At 44.8% G+C, this 19,176-nt stretch overlaps 1 protein-coding gene across 1 annotated transcript in view; it reads right to left on the minus strand.

Annotated features, from left to right (window-relative positions):
* Window positions 1-17,133: 17,133 nt before the first annotated feature.
* The window catches only part of C5 (complement C5), a 384,799-nt gene continuing 382,756 nt past the window's right edge, over window positions 17,134-19,176 (minus strand). Inside the window, exon 41 of the mRNA XM_085613588.1 lies at window positions 17,134-18,265. Within this exon, the coding sequence (XP_085469714.1) occupies window positions 18,130-18,265 (136 nt within the window). The 3' untranslated portion in view covers window positions 17,134-18,129. The remainder of the gene's footprint in view (window positions 18,266-19,176) is intronic.

Below are 19,176 nucleotides of genomic sequence, written 5' to 3' on the forward strand. Positions count from 1 at the left end.
TGCCACTGGTCATCACATTAAACAGCTTCAGATAATGCTCTGTACCTCAAAGTAAGGTAAGTCCTAGTGAGTCAGGCGTATGGAAGTAGCTGCGCAAGTTGTTAATCTTATCTGAATGCAAAGTATAACATTGTTGCAGACCACTACTTTTGTATGCATATGGTATTTCTACAGCACAAAGCTAGCCAAAAGGAATGTTTCTGAGATTTATTTTATACAGTGCCCACATCTCACGGTAGAGTTTAAAAAGTATCTTTCCAGAGCAGGAGAATATTGATATTATAATTGGGGCCAGATTTATGGAAGTTTTGTTTTTGGTTTGCTTAAGTTTTATAACGCTGATTTAACGCAAAATCTTTTCAGGATTTATAAACCAAAGCAAATTGGGATTTGGTACAACACTCATCCACAATGGGAAAAGTTTTCAGGTTTTTCTAGGCATAGTATTTTTTGTACTGTAAGGGCACCCTCCCAGTACAAAACCTAACCTAGACTCTCGCAGACACCTATGCACCATAGTGCAAATATGAGTGCATGGTGCTTGACTGCCTAATGGTGCAGCGGCACAAGGGAGAGGGGTAGACATGGCACTTTTCTGCTCACACCCTGTTACGCAACGCAGCAAATTTGGGTGCTGTGCTGCGTTCAGTGACACTTTTGTAAATCTAGGCCTTACTTTAGAACTCATGGCATTGCAAATAATTCATGGTATTGTATAAAGAAGGCATACTACATCCAAGGCATACTACATCCAAGTGGCTTGTTTTTGACGGGAAGGTTCATTGAGGAGGTGATCCTCTAAATATTTCCCTACCAGCAAATCCATATTCCTAAACTAATTGTGGGACCCTGAAAGGGAATACTGGCAGTCGGCTAATGTGCTTGTAACATGGAATTGTTAAAGTGTAATCCAACCCTTCATGATTTATTAATGGTCCACAGCCACTCTAATTTATTCATTAAATCACCTGGGAGCTATCTACACTTGGCCTGCAGTTGGCATAAAATCCTGCAAGAGTATTTCATAATCAGCTGAAAGACCTTATGTAGTCATCGTCTAGTAATCCACGCTCATTCTGTAGGTGTCCTAACATAATCCTAAATAATCCATGCTCATTTTTGAGTTATCATTAAATCATCCTAGACTAATCCACACTCACCCTGAAATTATCATGGGATCATTCCAGAGTAATCAGCTTCCATCCTAAAGCGGTAATAGGATGATCCACGAATTATCCACAATCATCCAGAAATTGTTGTAGAATCATCCTAGAGTAATCCACAGTCATCCCTAAATTGTTTAGAGCCATACTGAAGTTGTCAATTAGCATTCGTAGAGTTGTAAAAGGTAATCACTCCATGCCAGTGAAAGTCATCAGAACACCGTCCTAGAGTAGTTTTTGAGATGACTCTATTGAGTCATCTCATTTAAATATTTGGCCCTATAGGAATACTTAAGGATGGGTTGGGATGACTTCCCCAGATAATTACAGGAATAGCTTAGCTGAAGTCATCAGATGATTTCAGAATGACTCCAGGATGATCTTCCATTTTTGACCAGGGTTGACATTTATGAGGCGTGTCCTGGGGACCCAGGAAAGCTCCAGAGGGGCTGGGGGTAAGTAGACCTCATTCATCGAGGATGGGGGTTGTTGCCCTGTCCTTGCAGTGCCACGAAAGTGTGTGATCCCTGCAGTTACAGCTGCATGTTTATTTTTTTCTGTATATGCACCAGGCAGTGGCAAAAACTGGGAATATTCCACCTATAGCATTTAGGAAGCATGCGTCTAGTTTTTAACTATCAACTTCAGTTTTGATTTTGCTTGTCCTCACGATTTGACTTAACGGAGGTTCTCTCTAGTGTTCACATCTAATATGTTTTTTATAGCACTAGGTGCAGCTGAAAGGTTTTTCAGACATAAAAGAGATAGCTACATATATACTACACCTCTGGTTGATAGTAATAATAAGTTAGCTGATGGCATTGATGACTGGTGACCATCTTGAAGCACTTTTTTCACACAAGTGTGATCTGTAGGTGCAATAATTTGATTGAAGCTCAAAAAATCAGGATGCGTAGATCTACACCTCCATATGGCATCTACTGCAGGGGAAAAATCAGAAAGTATTTTTGTAGTCAAAGAGCAGGCGTTCGACCTTTCCTTCTGTTTTGGGTATTGGTCGTTCAGTGGCCTAACACAGAACCACTGACCCCCCCCTCACCCCCCCTTCCCTCCCTGGCCGCCTCCTTCGCTGCACAAAGAGGGACCTCTGAGTCTCCCAAATCTCACTGATATTTATAGACTTTGGGCTGAATGGGTACATTATGAAGGGTTGGGCGGGGCTGAAGTACTGCAGAGGCCTGCTTTATGCCCCTATGGCCATTACCTTCTTCAAAGGTAGTTGGAGCAGTGGAGACTTTCCAAAGGAGGTGAGAATGGGTTGGGAACTCAGATACTGTTGTATTCAATAGTAACACTCAGTAAACTCCTTGCTCAGTCACAGCTATGTCTTTAAAAAAAGAATATGTATTCTCAAGGACAAAATAAAATAACTATTCCATTAGATGGGGAGGTTCTCAAGAGGGTCCCCAAGTTTGATTACTTGGGTGTCTGACTGGAAGACTCATATTGATGGGCAGCTCAGATGAGGAAGAGCACTTTGTCCCTAAAACAATCTGCTGAGTCCAGTATAACATTTGCGAATAGGGCATCTTCTTTTCCCATTTCTCCCCCTATGGAAATTTACAGAAGTCAAGCATGCAGGCGGCCCTTTATGGAGCAGACATTTGGGGTCATTGCAACTTGGAGATGCTAGAGTGCACAGAGAATATTTTCCTCAAATCACTATTATAAATTGCTCAAAGTAACCCCACACTTACTATCCGGCTGGACCTAAATCTGAGATCTAGTTTCGATATTGCAGCCTTGAGACTGGAGATTGGTTACACAACAGAGGAGCTGTAGCCCCACAGGGAATGGCTTTGAGGTTTGCTAGAGAGTTCGTGTGCTGATAGGATCCCTTGGTGTGCTCTCATAAAGACTTGGTCATATAAGCTAGGGTTAGGGGGCTCTTGGCCAGACCCTCTAGATCTCCCACACAATGCTATGGAAAAGCTGAAATTGGCCTATAGGAATTTTGTGTTGGGAGAGAAAATTTCAAGGATAATCTCGGGTAGTCTGAATGATGCTTTTCTTTCATTTAAATGGACTTTTCAGTTTGATATATATCTAGACATTGTAACTAAATACTCTGTAAGAGCACTCTTTGTTAGGTTCAGATTGGGCACATTACGGTGTGTGGCTGAAGAGTGAAATGAGCATGTTTTATTTTTCTGCACGGCCTACAGAAAGCAACGCGCACATTGGATTAAGCTACTTTGCAAATTGATGGGCCTTAAGGATCGCAACACAGCACTGAGAGTGACAAAAAATATCACATCTTTTACATCAATTACTAATATAATGTTAAAGTAAGCAGAGGTGGAGTTAAGAATCGATAGTATATACCTACCTTCACAATGTGGAAGTGGGCATTGTAATAGGTGCAAAACTGTTGTAGGTCAATATTGTTGACCTTGAAATAGTGGCAAATGACATATGACCTCTCGGTCTCAGTTCTTTACTACAGACAATGCTTCTTAAGGATAAAAAGGTGCCAGTTTATCATTGTTCTAATAGAGCAAGCAGCTCACAGGATTTGACGCAAAACTGTTAAAACTCTACCAATAGTGTTTTAAAAGGGCGTGGCTGAGACAGCAATAGAGACGGAGGCGTATATCCGAGCTCCAATGCTGCATGGTAGTTCCACGAAGAGAGATGTGGAGGACTTGCAAAAAGGACGCCCATGGAGCTGTCGATACATGACATATACAGAAACACTCAGCAAAGTGAGGGGCACTTCTGTCAATATTCTGTCTTGGAATGTGAATGGCATGGCCAATAAATTCAAGAGAGGAGTGGTGATGACATAGCTAGAGCACTACTCCTCTGACTTAATTCTACTACAGGAAACTCACTTGATAGGTAACAGTTGTGGCTTTCTGAGTAGAGGTAAGAATAAAACAGTGGTGAATGCAGGCTTTTCAGTGGGTCCTGGATTACACAGAGCAGGGATGCATATAATGGGGGACTGGATCACCGAGTTTCCTGAAGGACTCCTGATTGTGGGAGATGTTCTCAATTTACCCCTGCAGCGGGATGCAAATAGAGTAATCAAAACCAGTGGGAGGCCCAGAGAAGACACCGGCTGTAGTCCTCCAATAAGACAATGGGGTTGGTGGATCGATGGCGGGCTCCTCATACGGGGACACGCCACTATTCCGATGCATTAAACGCATCCCTTTCCCTGTCCAGAATGGACTATTTCTTGGACCCAGTGACTCAGCGGAGCAGATATCGGAATAAAAGCTACCTGCCAAAAGGTAATTTTGTACCACTATCCGACGGTTACAAGTTTGTGGCTGCCAGTGCCTTTCACCAGCCATGGGTGGACACTACATCCCTGGGAGCTGACTGACTAGGACACGTGGAAACACGTCCAGGGAGTGGCAGAAACCTACGTCAATGAAAAAAAATGGCTGGTGACCTCAGGGGTGGTCCTCTGGGAGGCATACAAAATGGTGGTGACAGGCCATTTAATTTTTCATGTGTCCGGGAAAAGAAAGGAAAGGGAAAAGAAAGTCATGGAACGGGAATCGGAATTGCAGGATAAGGGAGTACGGTACATGGCATCACCGGACCGTGTTCTGACCATGCCAATAATGCAGTTCAAGGAGGAATGTAGGTGCCTTCTGGATCAAGAGGCTAGGACACACTATACAAAAAACAGAGCAGGGTGTATGAAGTGGGGAACAAGGCTGGGAAAATGCTCGCTTGGCTGGCTAAGAAAGAGGAGGGTCAGAGGTGGGTGCATAAAGTGCATGCAGAAGATGGCATTCTGATGTAATCAGCCAGGGATATTGCTCAGGCATTCGCAGAGTTCCTGAGAAGCCTATATACATTGCATGCCAGTGTGGGGCTGAGGGAGACTTGAATAACTTCCTAAATGACAACCACTTGAGGAGGAAATACAGGAAGGGAAGATCGCATAAGCCCTGACACAGATCAAGAGTAGGAAGTCCCTGGACCCCTATGGTCTACTCCCAGAGTTTAATACGCAAGAAGTCGGGCTGTACAACATCTCCAGGTTATGTTGTACAAGTCAAGGACAGGGGCATACTCCCACAATACCTCTGACAAGCGACTAATTGTCCTCATTCACAAACCAGGAAAGACCCTGGAGAACTGCACATTATACTTACCAATGTCTTTCCTAAATATAGAAATGAATGTATTGGCCAAGGTCCTGGTGAGTCGCCTGATGGTGGTGATAGACATAATTATTTCCCTGGATCAATTAGGTTTATGCCATACAGATCTACAGATCTGCTGCACAGAGGTTGGGTGACAGAACCAGGAGTGCTCTTGGAATTTGACACTCAGAAAGCGTTTCACTCATTGAAATGGCCCTACCTAGTGGTGCTGCTCCAGCGGATGGGTTTCAGTCCCTCCTTTCTGGATTGGGTATGTCTCTCAATTACAAACCAACCGCACAGGTCTGGCTGAACCACACTATTTCTGGGGGGTTTGAGTGGCAAGGGAGCCAGACTGGGATGTCCCCTATCCCTATTGCTCTTTACGGTGATAATGGAACCCCTGGCAGGACACCCTGATCCAGGAACTAAGATGGGACTTCGAATGGGAGGATGTTGCTTTGCTGTATGTGGATGCCATCTTATTGTACCCTATATCCTAGGAGAACTCTATCCTTCAGGAGTTTCTCAGGTATTCACATAAACTGGAAGAAGTCCATTGCATATCTGCTTTCGAACTGGTAGACTGGTGAGAGATTGACATGTTCCCTACCCTGGAAAGAGTGAGACTTCACTTACCTAGGGGTCTATGTGACAATGGATCAAACGAGTTACCTTATTTGTTACTGTGAAACGGGAGGATGCCGAGATTAGCTATATCGCCCCTGACCACAAAGTCCTCTGAGGGGGTTGTACTTCCCAGAATTGAGCCTGTATTATTGGTAGCCCAACTGCTGATAGTCAATAACTTATCATTTACAGATCAACATGAGCCATCCCTGATGCCAGACAGACAGACTATGGACCAGTGGGGCTATGTCAGGCAACTGTGCAGTAGGAGGAAACTTATGGTTCTCCCGACCCTGATGGCGATGATGATTAAAACAAAAGGCATAACAAAAACTGGGATCGAAAGATAAAGTGATACTAGAGACACTGTTATGGGATATCGAAGTTGTGGCAGACTTGCGAAGGGTAAAAGACTATCAGAAATGGGACCTGCTGGGCATATCTAAATTGGGGGATGTAATGACCACAGAGGGGATGCTGACCTTTCCGGAAAAAATATTAACTGGTGGGGCAATTTCAGCAGGAACTACACATTAGATTTATTCTATTATGCTGTATCTGCCCCTCTTATGATACAGCAGAAGTCAACTAGGTGGAGTTCATGGTCCTAATTGCCTTTGAATAGACATGCAGTATCTCAAATCTATACCATACTTCAGAACAGCGTTTAGTCCCTGTTACTTACCCTGAGAGAGAAATGGGAACGTGGCCTGGGCGGCCTTGATGGCGATGACTGGCGCACAGCCTGCAGATATCTTGGGGAGGTAGCTATTTGAGTTGGATTCCAGCTGATTCAATCAGAATTCTTTCAAAGAACATAATACTCCAGGACCAGGATATTTGTAATGGGCAGGATAGACATAGACAACGGTTTGCGAGGGTGTTGTCAAAGGTGCACTTTACTGAATGCTGTCTAGGAGAGCCCGAGGTTTCAGGAGTTCTGGACAGGCATACAGCATAAACGGTCATCAGCTAGGCGACGCACTAACACTTACCCCCAAATGGTTACACTGGGGAATGTGAGGAGAATTGACGCTAAATAAATACTCATTCCTTTGCAGTAGCAGCTGGCACGGATCAGGGATGGCGGGGCGGACAGGGGTGGAGGAGAGGGTAGATAAAAAAAAGATCACTTACCTCCTCGTGTCTCTCCGTGTTGTCCCTCGTCGTCGTTCCTCTGCTCCAGCCGGAAGAGGAAGCAGCCAGGCTCCCCCAAACAATCACAACACTGCAATGCAGCGTTGTGTTCATCTGACTGCTGTGGTTCGGCGCTAGGATGGGGAATAGGGGCCTGGGCATGTTCTCCATGTAATGCAGCCAGCAAGGAGAACATGCACAGTGCGCACAACTGCTTGGCCGGCCTGAGAGGGCCGGTCAATCATTAATGCGCACTTTAGAGAGTGCCAACACTCCTTCCCCTGCTCTGAGAGCAGAGCAGCCCCGCCCTGCAAAGACGCAGGAACAAATAAAATGATAATAACGTCCAGTTACTAACATTTTATTTTTCCATAATTTCCACTGCTAAAACTAGTGGGGCTACGCTCTCTGCCTCAGTGGAGGAGCCGCTACTGTTCCTTTTATGTAATGCGGCTCTGGCAGTGGGTGGCCAGGCAAGAAATAAAATGATGCTGGGGGAGGGCAAGTGTCCCGCCAGTAAGAATGTGGGCATCCAACATTGATTGGTGCAACCATGTAGACAAACTCATCTACAAGGCGAGGGGATGTCTCATACATTTGTGAAAATATGGGAACTCTGGCAAGGCTTGGAGGGTGATTGATGAGAGGTTGCCTGATCTCGTGTGGCTGCCCATCTTCCTGAGACTGTCTCAGATGGTGTAATGTATGGACGGAAACCCTGTAAGGGGGGAACCAAATGTGTAAAGGGAGGTGGGCTGCAATACGGGTCCTAAATGTTGATCCATTATATTGCTGTTTGTGATTTTATGAATAATTGTCTGGTCTGCAAGCCGCAACACATGTGTTTGACGTTTCAATGTATGGTTGTGTAATATGAAAAAATGCTCAATAAAACAGACTTAAAAAAATGTTTAAAAAACTTACCAGTCCAAGCGACCTGAAATTCCCACCATATACAAAGGGAAATTTCTGGTTGACCAAATAAACTAGTCTCACATTAAAAAATTCAGTGTCCAGCTACGTGGAGCCAGATGACAGGAGGTAGTCATTGAAGAGGTGGCCCCGGACTTAGATCATGAGGCATCACATCTAGCTCTAAATATTCCCAAAATCATATGAAAGTGCTGTAGAGTTGTCTGCTAGTGCTGAAACATCACCAGCACCCATTGTAGGTCCTTTTTTGGGTATCAAACCTTAGGAAGTTTTATCCCTTACACTGCTGTATGTGGTCAGATGTTTTTTGAGGTGGGGTCATCCATGGGACAGAGGGCACTCACTGGTTCCCACCAGTAGCTGGGGAACTGGGATTTAGGATCAGGGTCCTCCAGCACATTTGGTACCGTACTGTGATATCTCCTGAATTGTAGATTGTAGTCAGTTGTGTCAGGTCACGGTGACCAGCCCTAGACCTCAAGACACTTCTAAAGTCCCTTTAATAGGAAAGAGGAAACCCTATGTCAATTGTGGTCTGGGACCGGTGTGATGCACCTCGTATGAAGCAGGGCTATCTCACCACCAGGTGCACTTCTTCAATGGTGTCAGCACATGCTCATCCCTTGGGTAAGGGAGGTTTCTTGGGACGAGTCATGGCCAGCTGGCTGCAAACTCTTTTGCACCAGGTTAGGCTCAGTTCCTTGAGTCATCATTGCAGCAGGTGACAGAAGGAAGGTTTCTCCAGCTGCTTGGGCTTATTCCCAGCTTTGGAGGGTTGGGGGGGCATTTCCAAAGCCTTATTCCGTTTTAACCTTCTCTCCAAGCTCATGCTGCAGGGCTTGAGTTGGAAACGTGAGCTGGGAGAGAATCTATGACGGAGAAACTGAGATTGTTCAGTGAAAAATATCTTGCAATGATATGATGGGTCTACTGAAATCCCAGTGATCGTAAAGGTTACTCATTGAGCTCCATGAAGGAGTCTGCAGAGGCGTAAATGGTGGGTATACGGGTGTTCTGGGGTCTCAAGTAACACCATCTGAGTTCCAGAAGGTAAGGTTTACAACAGTGCACAATATGTCAGTGGGACATCTAGCATCTCTACCCATCTTATACGTTTCATAACAATGGGCTGCCCAAGAGTACAACATGAGTCAGTAAGTGCTCCCTGATATCACCTCATACTAAGGGGCAAGTAAACCAAATATATGCCTAAGAGTTTACAAATGGGTTTAGCATCTCTGAATTAGCTGTTAATAGGAACGTGGTTCAGGCTGTGAGAAAAGCTTACACTACATGAGGACTGAGATGTGCAGTATTTTATCTGTAAATGAGAAAGGCTTGCACTTCTGTCATCCTGCACTTGTTCTGTGTATTAGTGAGGCTTACACTGCTGCCTGCGCTGTACCTGTTGAGCGTGTTAAGGAAGGTACCTTTGCTGTTTTTTTGGTATGTGTTATTTAGGTTTGCACCGATACCTGAACTGTTCTGTGGGTTATTGAAGTATGCCCTGTTGCTGCCTAGTAGTACTTCTCTGGATTAGTGAAGCCTGCACTGCTGCCTGGCTGTACCTGATCTGTGTACTATTGAAGTTTCCACTGGTGTGTGTGCTGTACCTCTTCTCTGTGTTACTGAAGCTTGCACTGCTGTCTGTGCTGTCTCTTCTCTGTGTGTTATTGACCTTCCCACGGCTGCTGTGTGTGCTGTACCTTTCTTCTGTGATTCATAAAATTGCATAGATGTCTATGCAACTTCAATAGTACACAGATCAGTGCTGTACCCGCCCTGTGCTGTACCTGTTCTGTGTGTTACTGAAGCTTGCAACGTTGACTGTGCTGCATTTGATCTGTCTGCTATTGAAGCTCGCACCACTGCCTGTGCTGTCCCGGCTCAGTGTGTTATGCAAGCTTGCACCGCTGCCTGTGCTGTCCCTGCTCTGTGTTATTGACCGCCCCATTGCTGTCTGTGCTGTACATGACATCTGTGTTACTGACACTTGTGTAGCTGTCTATGCTGTAACCGTTACAGAAGCTTGCACTGCTGCCTGTGCTGCACCTGATCTGTGTACTATTGAAGTTTCCACTGGTGCCTGTGCTGTACCTCTTCTCTGTGTTACTGAAGTTGCACTGCTGCCTCTGCTTCACCTCCTCTGTGTGTTATTGACCTTCCCCTGCTGTCTGTGCTGTACCTGTCCTCTGTGTTACATAAACTTGAATAGATGTCTGTGCTGTACCCGCTCTGTGTTATTGAAACTTGCACTGCTGCCTGTGCTGTACCTGTTCTGTGTGTTATTAAAGCTTGGACCACTGCCTGTGCTGCACCTGCTCTGTGTATTATTGACGTTTCCATTGCTGTCTGTGCTGTACCTGTCCTGAGTGTTACAGAAGCTTGCACCACTGCCTGTGCTGCTCCTGCTCTATGTACTATTGAAGTTCCCACTGCTGTGTGTTCTGTATCTGTTATGTGTGTTACTCAATCTTGCATGCTGCCTGTGCTGCCTGTGCTGTCTCTGCTCTGTATGTTATTGAAGCTTGCACTGCTGTCTGTGCTGTACCTGCTCTGTGTATTATTGAAGTGTCCATATATGTCTGTACTGTACCTGTTCTCTGTCTTACTGAAGCCTGCACCGCTGCCTGTGCTGTCACTGCTCTGTATGTTATTGAAGCTTGCACTGCTGTTTGTGCTGTACCTGCTCTGTGTATTATTGAAGTGTCCATGAATGTCTGTGCTGTACCTGTCCTCTGTGTTACTGAAACTTGGGTAGCTGTCTGTGCTGTACCTGTTCTCTGTGTTATTAAAGCCTGCCTGTGCTGCACCTGGTCTGTGCATTATTGACGTTGCCACTGCTGTCTGTGCTGTACCTGTCCTGCGTGTTATAGAAGCTTGCACCGCTGCCTGTGCAGCACCTGCTCTGTGTACTATTGAAGTTACCACTGCTGTGTGTGTTGTATCTGTTCTGTGTGTTACTGAATCTTGCATGGTGCCTGTGCTGTCTCTGCTCTGTATGTTATTGAAGCTTGCACTGCTGTCTGTGCTGTGCCTGCTCTATGTATTACTGATGCTTACACTGCTGCCTGTGCTGTACCTGCTCTGTGTATTATTGAAGTGTCCATATATGTCTGTACTGTACCTGTTCTCTGTCTTACTGAAGCCTGCACCGCTGCCTGTGCTGTCACTGCTCTGTATGTTATTGAAGCTTGCACTGCTGTTTGTGCTGTACCTGCTCTGTGTATTATTGAAGTGTCCATGAATGTCTGTGCTGTACCTGTCCTCTGTGTTACTGAAACTTGGGTAGCTGTCTGTGCTGTACCTGTTCTCTGTGTTATTAAAGCCTGCCTGTGCTGCACCTGGTCTGTGCATTATTGACGTTGCCACTGCTGTCTGTGCTGTACCTGTCCTGCGTGTTATAGAAGCTTGCACCGCTGCCTGTGCAGCACCTGCTCTGTGTACTATTGAAGTTACCACTGCTGTGTGTGTTGTATCTGTTCTGTGTGTTACTGAATCTTGCATGGTGCCTGTGCTGTCTCTGCTCTGTATGTTATTGAAGCTTGCACTGCTGTCTGTGCTGTGCCTGCTCTATGTATTACTGATGCTTACACTGCTGCCTGTGCTGTACCTGCTCTATGTATTATTAAAGTGTCCATAGATGTCTTTGCTGTACCTATTCTCTATGTTACTGAAGCTTGCACCGCTGCCTCTGCTGTACCAGCTCTGTGTATTATTGACATTCCCACAGCTGTCTGTGCTGTACCTGATCTGTGAAACTGAAGCTTGCACTGCTGCCTGTGCTGCACCTGTCCTGTTTATTAATCAATGTTTCCAATCTGTTTGTGCTGTACCTCTCTGTGTTACGGAAGCTTGCACTGCTGTGTGTGCTGTACCTATTCTCTGTGTTACTGAAGCCTGCACCACTGCCTGTGCCCTACGTGCTCTGTGTATTATTGAAGTGTGCATAGCTGTCTGTCCTGTACCTTTTATTTGTGTTACTGAAGCTTGCACTGCTGTGTGTGCTGTACCTATTCTCTGTGTTACTGAAGCCTGCACCGCTGCCTGTGCCCTACGTGCTCTGTGTATTATTGAAGTGTGCACAGCTGTCTGTCCTGTACCTTTTATTTTGTGTTACTGAAACTTGCACTGCTGCCTGTGTTGAAACTGCTCTGAGTATTTTTGAGGTTTCCACAGCTGTCTGTGCTCTACCTGTTCTCAGTGTTATTGAAGCCTGCACGTCTGCCTCTGCTCTACCTACTTTGTGTATGCTTATATTTCCACTGCTGTCAATGCAGTTCCGATTCTGTGTGTTACTGAATCTTGACCTGTACTCTACCTGTTCTATGAATAAAGAAGTAACTTCATTTCCACTGTATCTGTTCTGCCTCAGATTTCTAAAGATCTTACCTAGGGTTGTTGCCTGTCACTAACTCTGGTACCTCTGTCTCACAAGTACACACAAAGGCAGCGACAGAGGGACGAAACCTGGTCACATCCTCCTCACCTATAAATAATCACACTACCAGTGGCTAGGTACCAAGAACCCTAATCTAGGGTGGAATCTACCTGAAGCACAAATAGGTTTTTGAAGCTATCGCCTCACCCACATGGTGGCATAGGGATATTCCACGTCACAGTAGGAGAGGACCACCATGGCGGATTCAACCATTCCTGGGAGATCTTAGATAAATGGGTATTGGATAATCGCAGGGATCCAATTTAAACGAAAAATATCTTGAGATATACCCAGTGTTTCTACTGTTTTTTTTGCATATCTGTTATGATTAAAAACTGTCACGGATATCGGATGAAATATGATGCCTCATCCACCCGTGTAGCAAAGCCAGCATGTTTCGGGCGTTCAAAAAGCCCATTGCGGTCTTTCCTGCCTAACTACACATGCAGTCCATGCAGTCAAATGAGGCCTAATGCTTTCACCTTTCACAATCTCTTCTATTGGACTGTGTCTTAACCATGCATGCCTATACTATGCATGCCTTTACAACAAATTAAGTTGTAATGACATATTTGGTAAAGGCATGTGCGTGGTTAAGGTTCTGCCATAGCGCCCGCCCTAAGTCCTAAAACCCAGCCACCTGCCATGAATATGACCCAAGCCCTAAAAACACCCCGCCTTGAATCTTAAAAGCGGAACCCAGCCCTAAATATGAAGCCCACCCCTGCCTCTCTGTGCCCTGAGCCCTGAATCCCGGCACCCAGACTTGAAATCAACACTGACTCCGACCCCTGATGCTAAATCCTTCACCCCAGAATTAGATCCTGACCCCCCCAACTGCACTGAGCCCTCAAACCTTCACCCCAGAACTAAAAAACACCTAGCCCCCTGCCCTAAGCCCTAAAACCGCCCCCAGCTGTAAAAAGTACCCTATCCTAACGACTCCACCCTGAGCCCTACAACAGTCCTCCCCGCCATTTAAAGTATAAATAATAAAAATGTTAAAAAGTTCCCCGACAGCAGTGATAAAAAAATTATACTCACCAAGCCCTCACAAGTACAGGCAAAACGCGATCCATTACGATAAGTGTTGCACCACTATGATGATGCACTGCAATATGGCCAATACTGTACATACATACACATCTGTGATCCTAGCGCACTAATAGGGTTTCGGTATGTCACCACCTGCGTATGGTGTGTTAGGAGTTTTCTCCCGATTATACAGAATCCGGGACGTTTTTCATTTATGTTTCACATTTAATGGTATACCATTAGAACTAGGCCGTTGAATATGTTGGCCTTACACCTGACCAGCCCATGTTTTTTTAAACCACCCTGCACTTAGCATTATCTTCTCTTTTGTCTAATAGATTTCTCATAACACTAAGGGGGATCTTGTGACCCACAGTTTCATTACGGATGCACGTACGTGCACTTTTGGCAGTACTGTTCCCTGTAAATTAGTAAGTGATATGTCAGTACCGGTATAGACATGTCTCAGTATTACTGAATAGTTCATAATCTGATCTTGTGTCTTCTCGGAATTCAGGAGCTCCTTTGAGCCCACCCCTTTACTGCACAGCCTGATTGTTCGTGCTGTTGGCCAGACTAGGAAACCATTACCTTTTAGTATGAGCATTCACCACCAGTTATGTTGAAACCCCTCCCTAATATGGAGTATCCAATTGTTTTCAGGTGCTCCCTTCACACAGTCCTGGTGAAGACCCCACCCTAAGGCTCGAATCACCTTGAACATCTTAGGGTCGAAACGTTGACTATTCCTAACCATTATACAAGCCCCGACGACTGAAATTCAATATTAGTGTCTTCTAATGCTATGTGTTTTTACTTGAACAGTTGACCTGTGATAGGCCGGAAAGGTCTCAGTATGTGAATTTGATGTATATATGTCACATTACCCCTCCCTTATCAAGCACCCTCACTCACTCACTTTGATCCAGAAACACCCCCAACACCAGAGCACCTTTGTTACAAAGATACTTATATTTCCAAATGCAAAAGCAACTGTGTTGCCTAAACTGAAGTGATCAATGCTTTGAAAATAAAATGCATTTACTGTAGACTATGCAAAATTGGTGCAGTGAATGCCGCTATTCCTTTCGTTTTGTTAAAGTGTTGCTACTGTGACCAATTGTTTACTGTACTGCTATTTCTATCCGGGTCTGATAGCATTTCGGGTAACCCCATTGATACTTAACACTGACTTGTAATGAAGGCCTATGGTTCTCATTGCTGGAGTTACCGGCCCCATCAGAATTAGAATATCTGTGATAATTCTGCATATGTGGTGGTTTTTTACTGAGACATTTCAGCTTTTTAAAGCAAGCACAACGCTCTGTTGAAACCTGGAAAAAGCGGTGAATTAGTGTGGAAATCTAGAGTGGTATTCCTGATTGTGCTGGTAATTCCATGTTTCTTTGTAACCCTGGTATCAGGGCTGTTTCTACCATTAGGCAAGACTAGGCAGCTGCCTAGGGCGGCAAAAGGGCTCGGGCGGCAAAAGGGAGAAAACATTTTTAATTTGTGCATGAATATAATGCCCACTGGAACAGTCGGCATTCATTTCACAGAAGTAGCAGGTGAAGTTCTTTACGTATGTTATCCTTCTTTTCATTTTTATAATTTCAGTATTGTAAAGAAACCATAGGGAACCCATTTCATTACCTTTAAAAGCAGTATAAATAATGTCACTATTCTCGTGCAGACACATGGAAAAGATTGCACATGTAGGTGAACGTAAAAAAAGTAAGAAAAGCTACAAATATATTGAATTCTAAATTACCACTAAGTTTGCAAGGAACACTTTGCAGTGCTCCAACTGACAAATGGGACAGTAAAATAGAAAGAAAAACATAGAGAAGTGGAGATAAAGGGGGTCATCAGGGATAACAAAGCGGAAAGGAGCACAACATAAAGCACAATAAGCTCTTTCTTAAAGTGTCAAACAGAATTTCTTCCCAGAATCCATGTCATAGCACACTGCAACTTATTGGGAGACTCAATCTGTATGAGCAGGAAGGAATCAGGGCCTAGATTCACAAAAAGTCATTACGAGATGGGCTGCATCATAAGAAGTTGTGCTACACTGTGCAACTTTGTTGCCTCATGGTCAGGCAGCAGCACCTGTATGTGAGTGTAAGCGCACCTGCTTATACATGCTGCGCAGCGCACCCTAGCATAGTGGTGTGTGGAGCGGGCCGGCGGTACCAGAGTGTGGGTCCCCAGGGCAGTCAATCTTGTAGCGTGGGAAATCGCTACCAATGACGGCCCTGGGCATCATTTTTGGCCAGTCCCCGAGCGGTGCTTTATGCAGCAGCCAGTGACGGTGACTACGTCTCGCACATCGCACCACCCTCTCTCTAGGCGCGCGGGGGACGGACTGTTTGTGTCGGCTGCTCTGGTGCCCAGGAAATAAAATTAAAATGTCAGGTAATTGTTTTATAATTCACAAATACATTTGTTTTTAAGCAGTGCAAACAGGTGGCTAATAGTACGCCACACATGAAAAAATATATGGTTCAAGAGGCTTATTTTTTCCATCACGTCAATCTGAAATTCGTTTTTTTGTTTTTTCACCCCAAAATACAAGTTTCAGTCTTATTATGGTCTGGAAATAGTGAAAAAAAGACGAATAGCCATAATTTATTTTCTAACCTGCAATAAAAACAAGTTCACATTGTGCTGTGCCTCATGTGCTATAGCTTTTGGGGTTGTTTGTCACGACTTATCGACGGCTAGATTTGAAGACTCTCCAATCCACCTGGGTCTAGAGTCAGTTTGGCAGCTCTATATGATTTACCACTCAAATGTACCCAGGCAACTATTGTACCGCGCTGTGATCTTCTACGGCTAAGTATACGCCCACTTACAAAACATACATCGCTAATTAAATTGTGCCTCGGGACTTAGATAATAGGTCAATATTACTCAACACAAAGGCACTCCTTTTTAATTTGGAAAGATAAAAGGCTGAGTAGACTGCAAATATTTCAATTTATGACCAGCTTACACTGCAGATCTCTGAAGCAAGCGGTTAACCTACTTAGCTGTTTTGGCATGTGCTCTTTGATTGTTGGTGTTATTTATACTCCGGGCCACTTGAAATTAAGCCGCAGGGGGAACCAAATTATGCGAAGAGTTGGCTAAATTATGTGCCAAAAAAAGGCAAATTATGTGGCATAACGAGGCACATTTTGTGATCTAATGCATTAATTCTTCTAGCCTGGATGACAGGGGGAGAGAGAGATAGTAGTAAAAGGGAGGGGGCGGCATTTGTCAATTCTCGCCAAGGGCGGCAAAACACCTAGAAACGGCCATGCCTGGTGTCCAACTTATCTGTAGGATTCACTACCCCCGAAATACAGATATCTCTGGTCCCCAGCTGCGGTCCGTGCAGGTAAGAGCGGTGGGGCTGGGTGGGGGCAGAGGGGAGGGGGTCGATTTTGACGGACGATGACGAAGGAAAATGTATTATTTAATTTTCCCTTGTCATCATCCATCGAAATCCGCCCCATCGCTCTTACCTGCACGGGCTGCGACTGCTGGTCTCGGTAACTCCTGAGAAGGTTTGGTGGGGAGGGTAATCCCAGACTCTTATGTGGTTCACAAGTACAGGTACCCTCCCTGTATGTGCTTGGAAAACCTATCACACAAAGGGCAGTTGTAAAAAGACAAGGCCGGTTGAAAGTACTTTATGGAAAGACTAAACTTAGATGTACTGCTAAAACTTGGTTGTAAACAATATTTCTTTAATATATTGGTAAGAAATCATTTTTACTTCAATGGACGGACCCCAGTCCTCATTGTGTGGGATCCATGTACTGTTTAAAGGCTTTATGGCATGGACAGTGTTGGGTACAAGAATCCATACTGTTTTTCATGCGCTCATATGCTGTTTTTGTATACTTCATTTTATAGATATTGTAATTTGCATATTGCTCTGAGCTACAAACTAGAAGCATACTTTAAATTGTTTTCTGAAGTATCTGTTAGCACTAATGGAGTAGTACCGTCTTGGACTTATATTGGGGTTTGCATTGGCCCTCTCCACCTTTGTGCTTCAAACGGGGCGCAGAATCTAGGGGTGCATCTTGTGAGCCTGCAGCTCTGATTAGCAGCCTCCACCGAAGAAAAGCTTGCCCAGAAAAGAGGGCCTAGAGAAGCATGGGGCTGTCCCCTCCCGCCTCCCTGAGTCTACAACCACAATATATGAAACATTTATCAGCGTTAATCATCTTCAAAGCGCTACAAGGCACGAGTGGAAACAAAGGTGTAAAGACGGAATCAGGCAATAGGAGAAAGAGAGGGGAGGAAAGTATGGAATGAATTTGGTGGAAGTGTGAAGGCAGCCTCAAGGCGCTACAGAGAACAGGAGGAAAGAGGCAGTTTAATGTTCGGTGACCGCTTTATAGAGACCGTGTTATTATAGCAATGGGTGAGTTCTCAGGTTTTACACCGCCAGGCAGACACACTAAAAATCATTTTGTTTTGTAACGAATACATTTCTATCTAGTATTGTACGGGGTTCAAGCAGGTATAAACATGGCTATGTGGCAATGGCGAACTCCCAAACTTCGCAAGCGTTGCTCTTCCAACGAGAGCTCAAAATAAAGCAGCGTAGGTGCGTAACGCACTGACGTCGACTACTAGAGAGTCCAATCTTCTGTGCCTTTTAGCAGCCGGAAAGCAAAATATCCTCTGAAAAGACTTCCATAATAGATACGAACCGAGCACAATAGCTGGTGCGGCAGTCATTTTCGGATGGCCACCATTCAACCCACGTGACTGCATCCAAAGGATACTCGTACCTGCAAGGAAATAGAAAAAATACTTAGAGGGAATGAAGAGTTCATTGGTTGACATCTGTCTATGGTATACAGTGGCCAGTGTTCAATGGGCCTAGACAGGGCTTTAGGTGGGATGAAAAAACTGAGGGGTCTCTCAAAGGGGCGTGGCCGATGCAGTTAAGGGCGTGGCTTTAAAACAGATACGCTAAATATCTGTGCAGAGTTAGTGTGCAACCTGTCCTGCATTTTGCTGCTTCTGTGATTGCATTCAGATATATAATACACAAAGTAAGATTACCTACAACAAGCTAGGGCTATTGGCTTTGCCAAGGGCTGTTAGTTGCATAAGATATATAAGCAACAACTATGGCTTTGTTGCATATATGATTAAAGATACGTCCGTTCTGAAATGATGAGACTGTAAAAAAAATCTAACAAGTCTCTTTGAAGTTACCGCAAAGGCAGTGAGGCAAGACTCGGCCCACTTAAAGCCCTGGGCCTAGACATATCCAATAGATCAAACAAATTGTTACCTTGATTTCTGCACAGTTTTTTCACTACTTGTCTGCCACCTGCATTCTTTTTCTTACTGATCAATGATGCTTTTCTTTATTTTGTGGCGCACGGGCAGTCCTTTTGATTAGGCCTGGGCGGAAAACTACGCTACGCTCGCGGAGTGTGCGTAGTTGGCGCAACTAAGCACTATGCGAATCGCACGTAGCACAGTGCAAAAACGCATTGCGGGCATTTTTTTGCTCGCTCGCGGTCCTCAACGTCAAGTTGGCGACCGCGAGTTAGCAAAATCAACATCCCGGTGAGACTTTTTCCTCGTTCGCGATCGGCAACATCAAGTTGCTGATCGCGAGCGTGGAAAATAAACCTCCTGGCGAGATTCTCAACGCGGGCAGGTTTCTCTGCAAGTGGTCGTGTAT

The sequence above is a fragment of the Triturus cristatus genome, chromosome 1_2 (genome assembly GCF_964204655.1).
Source record: "Triturus cristatus chromosome 1_2, aTriCri1.1, whole genome shotgun sequence".
NCBI classification, from domain to species: Eukaryota; Metazoa; Chordata; class Amphibia; order Caudata; family Salamandridae; genus Triturus; species Triturus cristatus.